Below are 7536 nucleotides of genomic sequence, written 5' to 3'. Positions count from 1 at the left end.
CTGATTGACCCATCAAATTAGCAAATTGCGTTATCTACAGAAAAGGTCCAGTGACTTCTTGCCCTATCTCCATTGGTTTGGCCGAAAAAACGTGATTATGTGCAATTTTTTTGTAACTTTTACGTGAAACTTTTGTTTTTGGGGTCGATAGCGGCGAAACAAATGGTCGGAGGTCAAAATAAAACAAAGGTTAGATTTAGGAAATAATATGATCTACAAAAAAGGTTCAGTGACCTATTACTATATCTCCATTAGTTTGACCGCAAAACGCGATTAAATGAAAATATTTGAAAATTTTCGCCTACAAATTTACATTCCGGGCTTGATAGCGGCTAAACGGTTGGTCGTAGCTCAAAACAAATTTTCAGCCGGATTTAGGAAATCACGTGATCTACAAAAAAAGCTTAGTAACATTTTGCCCTATCCTCAACGGTTTGGCCGCATAACGCGTTTTAAAGTTTTGATTTTTTGAGTTTTACATGAGATTTTGTTTTCTGGGCTCTATTTCAGACAAAATCTTAGTTCTAGCCTAGATTAAAAATTTGATTCTAATACAAAATAATGCGATCTACACAAAAGATCCAGTGACCCTTTACTCTATCTTCCATGATTTAGCCGTAAAACGTGATTATATTGAAAACTTCAATTATAAACTTACTTTTCGTGCTCGATAGTGGCCGAACCGTTGGCCCTAGCTTAAATGTAAAACTTTTTGTAAGTAGCTATTGATAGGATCTACAAAAAAGGCCCAGCAGCTTTCTATCGTTTATCTTTCCGTAAGCCTGATAAATGCTCTAAATGGCTAATTATTTGACGTCACTTTTAGGTGTTTTAAAGTTTGCAACAATAATTAGTGCGATTCATGCTGGTTCCATATTGACCTTGTATTACTACGTTAACGAGTGACTAAAACCCCCTCCACATCGGGAGTTTGCTGAGCGTTAGTGAAGCTTTAATAGTAGATAGGGACAGAGTGTTTTTTTTTTTTTTTTTTTTTTTTTTCTTTCTTTTTTTTTTTTTACGAAATATTACTTCATTGTCAAAACTCTGGCGTGGAATGATAATTTCCGAAGTAATTTAAACCCCCTGATCAACGTTTTATTTTGATAAAAATTCCTCGTGCCCAGACACAAATTTACTAGAAAAGTACCACGCGTTCTTTAACCCCCAAGAACATAAACCCCCTCTCCCGGGAAGTTCTTGGTTGATGAACTCCTGATTAAATTAAACCCCCTGATCAACTTAATAATCTGATAAAGGCAGTTTTTAATTTATTTACACTAAATCTGTTTACACAACAGCTGACCGGTGCAGACTTTTATCCCAAACATTGTACCGACTAACCCATAGGTCGTAGATCAAATCTGAGGTCACAATCGAATTAAATTTTAAAATTAAATTTCCGACAAGAAAGGTCCAGTCGCTTTTTGTCGTATCTCTAAAGGTTAAGCCACAAAATGGCCTTAGAGTCAAAACTTTGATTAAAACTGGAAAATTCAATAAAATAGGTCTAATACTATTCCGAATTCCGCTTATCCCTGAATTTGGACAACACCCCAAAAGGGGGCCTGGAGTGTGTCATTAACCCCCGGTAACATTAACCCCCCCGCGATTTCCTGGTATGACCAGATAACCTCCTGAGTACATAAAACCCCCTGAAGTGTAAACCCTCCCCCAGTAATATTAAACCCCCCCCCCAGGGAATTTCCTGGCATGACCTCATGTCCGAATTTTACCTATCACCAAATCTCTTAACGCCCCTTTGGGAAGTTCCCAGTATGACCAGATAACCCCTGATGTCTTAACCCTTGGTAACGTTAACTCCACCCCCTGGGAATTCCTTGTATGACCTCATGTCCGAATTTTACCTATAAATAAACCACTCTTATCCCCGAATTTGGCAAACACCCAAAAGGGGGCCTGGGGGCGTAGCCCCCAGCGAGCCGAAGGCGAGTATATATATATATATCTATATATATAAAAATGAATGTTTGTATGTTTGTCCTTTATGGAATCGTGAACTATTGGACCGATCATGATGAAAATTTGTACGTATATGTATTTTTCCACGGAGAAGGTTTATAAGCTATGCCCATCCCTTTCCCGATTCAGGATTCCGCCCCACTGGTTACAGAAATACCCATAAGAAATGCATTGCAGCAAACATATGTTAACGTCTTTTCAAATTTTTAATCAGCTGTTCTTTGTAAACATATATTACACTTATAGTTTTAAAGCATAGAGTAAGCTTAAGAGAAACGACAAATTTTGTTTAAACTGTTTTTGCAATCACTGTTAAACATAGACTTTACTATCCAGATAATACAATTCAAATTTGACGTAAAAATTCACCTTTAACTGCAATATTTATTTAATATAAACCATGCTCATGCTTGATCAGAAGAGTAATGCAGATATCATAATTACTATCTTACGTTGGCTACAAATATAAAGAATGTTATAAAATCAACCTTAGTTGTTTTTTTTTACAGAAGTATGGTTCTCAAAACTCCGTGTGTACATATTCTCTCGATCGAGACAACAAAGCAAGCTCAATCGTGGCATCGGAGATATAACTAATTTAATCTAAAATTTATTATAGTAAAAAAAAAAATTTACTAAGTAATATAAGGACTTCGGTTCTTAAGATTTGCGTGCGAAGCCGTGGGTAACAGCTAGATAGAGGCAGGAATATGGTACATACCTTCATAATACGCCCAAGAGGCTCACGATGGAACGACTATCAATTATCTCAGCAATGTTTAGAATGTGATAGAAAAAGAATAAGTGAATATAGTGTACTGTTTTCAACGGGAAATTGCGTGCGAAGCCGCGGGCAACTTTTGCAAAAAAATTATTGAAATGCGCAGCAAAGCGCGCCGGGCCCGCTAGTATTTGTATAGTAATAATATGGGAATCTGTGAGTTCCAACTTTACGATCGATTGTAAGCATGTCTGTCCCGAGAGCGAGAGCCGCTGTGTGTCAAGGTCAGGGGGTGAGGCGGGGGTGGTCCCACATGCGCCACGACGCCGGGCAGAGCCGGTGCAGTGCCGTCGCGACGCTCAGTCAGTGATGGTGGCACCGTACCTCGCAGTGGTGGGTCTGGCCATCGCGTGCTACTCCAACTCCCTGTACGGCGAGTTCGTGCACGACGATGTTGTGGCAGTCTCTCGTAACCCGGACGTACTCGGTAGCTCCGGCCTGGGACAACTGCTGGCCAACGACTTCTGGGGCACCGCGCTCAGCGACCCTCGTAGTCACAAGTCCTACCGACCCCTCACCACGCTGTCTTTCAGGTCTGTCACCTCTACATATCCATGCTGCAAACCTTTATCCTGCTACATTATAATTATGTTATACTCGCCAAATAGAAATATTTTAAATCTTCAAGAAAAAAATAGTAAATTTGATTCAAATCCTCGTTTTGATCAGTCAATTAACATCATATCGTAAGAAATAAGCTTATCCATTAACCCTGTAGGAACGTGATAAATGATTTCGGGCTAGAGTTCTAGATTATAAACGTTGTGTGTTTATTTATTACTATCAGTAAGGTTTACCGGTTTACAACACTCAGAAACATAACAAATACCATTTAATTCTTTACATATATCAGCCACGCTGTAAAGTCAACAAACTCTTTTTGTCCAACATATGTTGTCTGAGCACGGCAGTTCACAGAGAGGGCAACATATTTCAATACTTTAATTGTGTTCGATGAGTTTTAATCGGAAACTTCTGATAATAGTCATGATATAGGTCGCGTAATCCTAAAGAATTAACATTGTTTTTGTTGCAGCCACGGATAGTCGAAGTAAAGCTACTTCTAAAATATTTATTTGTCTGATACGATTATTTCCCAGTTAGAACATGAAACATGGAATATTAAAAAGATGAAAAGGCTTCAAATTTATAAATGTACATAGTTTTTTTATGTAACGTTTTTGTCAACATTGCGAGAGTTACTATCGTAATTTTGATCGAACAGGGTAGCGGGACTGGATTTAGAAACAAACTCCGCCCTAACAATTTTGAATACATTTAATATTTTCATTAAAACTGTAGAGGCTGGGGGCGAGGCAACCGCGGGCTCGACTGCACATTTCATGAATATTCAATCGTTTGTTTTTGTAAAACTCATAATTAAAGCAATACATTACGAGATGAAACCCATCGTGGGTCTACATACGCGATGCGGATATATAACGGGGGGCGATAAAACTACGCAGAGGTTGGAAAGTTTAAAAGCTTGAACAGTTTCATAAAATAAAAAATTGTCCTGTAATAATACTGATATCTACTCATTAGGAGATAATTATGTAAATTAAAGAATAGTCCTGTAGTAATACTGATATACTCATTGTGAGATAATTTTGTAAATTAATTAAAAAATAGTCCGTTAATAATACCGGTTTCTACTCATTGTGAGATAATTATGTAAATATTGACCGCTGAAAAGTTTAGTCTTCCTTACATAAAATCCAAATAACTTTATACTAATTAGCAAGTTTTACTGGCGCGCACATTTATACAAGATGCAATAGTCTATCTTGAATGTAAAAAAGTGATAGAACAAAGATAACAATTTATAATACAGTAGTCCAAAAATAAACCGAGATAAACAGATAAAATTGCGCGCAGTTATCTTCTGAAAGACTTGAGACATGAAAATCTACATAGAAGAGGAGAAACGGTTCGTCTTGAACATTGTTCTCAGAGAGAAACTAATGTTGTATTTAGATTGTTTAAGACTGTCTAAAGTTTAACAAAAGACAAGAAAATTTAGAGAGGAATATCTGCGGTTAATATTGTAACACTGTACAGGATGATATTTTACACTGTAATTATTCGAATAACAGTTATTTTTAAGCATAGAATTAAAATATAGAGAAGACGATTCAACAATTCCACATAACGTCTGAAAGTTACAGAATGACACTATGACAAATATAAGGATAAATGTCAAGTTGATTAAAAAGTTAGAATAATTTTAAAGTACAATTTTACTTGTTTACTGATATGATGGTATTTGGCAAATGACAGTTAGTTTTGAACTGAACGAATGAATGGAAACACAAATATTATGAAAGGCGAAAAACCTTTCCTACACAGTTTCTTAAATTGAATAAATATTTTAAACTTTTATAAAGAAACACGTTTGTTAGGGAAAATTGTGTTATATTACGCACGATAGTAATTATTTACATTCACAATGTAAAAGCCATTGTGAAAGACAAACTACCTCACACAGCTTTTCTTAATGTACGTAGTGTTGAAACAAATATGTTTGTTGTTATTTTGGTTTATTACAATTTTAATCTCGTACAGTATTACAATTCTCCACACATACACACCCGATGGACGACTGACAGTTAATATTGAACTATAGAAGGGAAAGGGGAAAATTGATTGTGGAGTACGAGTCAAACACTCTATGGGCTCTAGTAAATATATTGTCTCTTACTAAAAGTTTAAATATGGAATTAGGAAAAATACTCAGCTGATTATCATATCCGGTAATATTACAGTTTTCTACGGATATGATATATTAGCGATAGTATTTGAAAACGATTGTAAAAGACGAATAAATTAATATAAAGAGCCAAGTAAATTTACAAAACGTTATAAAATTTATGACAAAAAAGTGTTTGGATTAGTTTACTTTTTGAACAATTACCCGCATATTATTATCTGCCACTTGTCGATCTTACAAGTGACAATTAATTTGGAACTGTACAGTGAAAATAAAACACAACTGTGCGTAAAGTATGATAAAACTAACCTTATAAATTTATTTTTGTATGAGATATATAATTGTATGCCAGGCTGTATTATTTATAATAATGTAAATTTATATCAATTAATAATTTTAATACTAATTGTATCGCAAAAAAGTTATCTTCCATACCGATGAGAAGTTTAAACAGTATGTCTGTAGGCCTAAATACATTAAATCAGTTTTTCTAACAACCCAGGCTCGAAATCGTACGTAATAAAAATATAGAAAATGTGATACAAAGACTTAATTTATTACAATTTTAATGTTACATGGCATTTAAGTTCTCCGCCAACGGTAAACAAGTGACAGTATTGCATTGTACAAGTGAAAGTAGAGGCAATTGTGGAACACGATTATAGCAGCCCCACAGTCTCTTAATGTTCACTTAAGGGACTGCAGTAGGAAGCTGGGGTTAATATTAGAGGTCCCAAGTGGGCGAAAGAAACGTCTCTGGCATACAGATAGATGGGCGGGTCTTGTACAGGGGCACGCCAACCTGCCCCAGCCCCTGCCCCAGCGCCTGCCCCAGCGCTACTTTCTCGATACACTCTCGGGGCTTTGAGCTGCGGAAATGTGTTAACCTTACTGCCGGCTGGCACGCGAGGCACCGCACTGTAACACAGCTGATTCTCAACTAGGCGGTGGGTTCCTCAATCATCCGAGATCTTTGGCATCAGTACTGTGGTAAGAAGTAATAACTGAATAGGCGATTTACAAACATACTCGTAAACTACTTTAACTCACTCAGTAAGGTTTTGTATAAGATGTAGTTCCAAGAAATTATAATATAGTAAAATATTTATTCTAATTTACATATCCCACAGTATTTTTGCCTCATTCCGTAGATCCGTTATGTCTTTAAAATGCAATTGCAATTAAATACAGTGTAGTTTCAAATACACATTCAAATAGTACTGTTTGCTCAACTTAATCTAGAATGCAACTCTATGTCAACTTTTCAAATTAATCCAAGTTTAAATCTTATAAGCAAGTCAACTCGGAAATTGCTTCAAAGTAGAAATCAGCTGATTAAATTTACCCGGCTTCTGTATGTTTCAGTTAATGTCTTATTTGTAGCTGCGAATCAGACGGTTTTCCTCATTCATTAATATTAACTTTGTATCCTTTCCTGTTATATGAAGGAATTTCTGGTTTCAAATCAGTTTTATTTCTCTTTTTTCATAAAGCAGATTGCAGTCAGCTCTTTAGTGAACTTAAACTCCGACAATATGCTGCTCTTAGATCCATTAATGTAAATTATAATTGTACAAATTATGTATATTTGTCAGCTCTCGTAGATACAGCGTGTACGGTAATAATATCCAAATAGCAACCAAAATGATTTTTGTACTTCAACAAAACAAATTTAAGAATTTGCAAACATCTTTTATAAAAAAATCCAAAGTGTTTAAATCTCGTACAATAACTCCTTAGTTTAACATTCTCGCCCAGGTTGCAAAAAACCATTACTCACCCGACATCCAGCAACACAAAACGCTGTACTTAAAGTTATAAAATGTTTTTTTATAATATTTTCAAAATAAATAAATCAGAGAATAACTTATTCGCTCCAAACCAAACTTTAATAAATGAGATGACATAATCGAGATATTTTGCATAAAACAGAACATCAAAGGCAAATCGCCCTAAGTACATTTCACTGAAGGTAAAAGATTCCGTTTGTGAGCTTCAACATAAAATATTCATTACATTTACTTTACCAGCACTTTTAAAACATCCGGCGAAAGTTTTATTT

General features: G+C 35.6%; 1 protein-coding gene across 1 annotated transcript; it reads left to right on the top strand.

Moving 5' to 3' along the window:
* Positions 1-2965: 2965 nt before the first annotated feature.
* LOC124372298 (protein O-mannosyl-transferase TMTC3-like) lies at positions 2966-3810 on the top strand (the record flags this gene model as incomplete). The annotated part of the gene is made up of 2 exons (XM_046830680.1): positions 2966-3297; positions 3801-3810. Coding segments are annotated over 2 exons (342 nt in total), but the record flags the coding sequence as incomplete, so codon positions are not given.
* Positions 3811-7536: the final 3726 nt, after the last annotated feature.

Source organism: Homalodisca vitripennis, unplaced genomic scaffold (genome assembly GCF_021130785.1).
Source record: "Homalodisca vitripennis isolate AUS2020 unplaced genomic scaffold, UT_GWSS_2.1 ScUCBcl_2854;HRSCAF=7977, whole genome shotgun sequence".
Lineage (NCBI taxonomy): Eukaryota > Metazoa > Arthropoda > Insecta > Hemiptera > Cicadellidae > Homalodisca > Homalodisca vitripennis.
The sequence above is the reverse complement of the archived record's forward strand: the minus strand, read 5'-3'. Positions and strand labels throughout refer to the sequence as shown.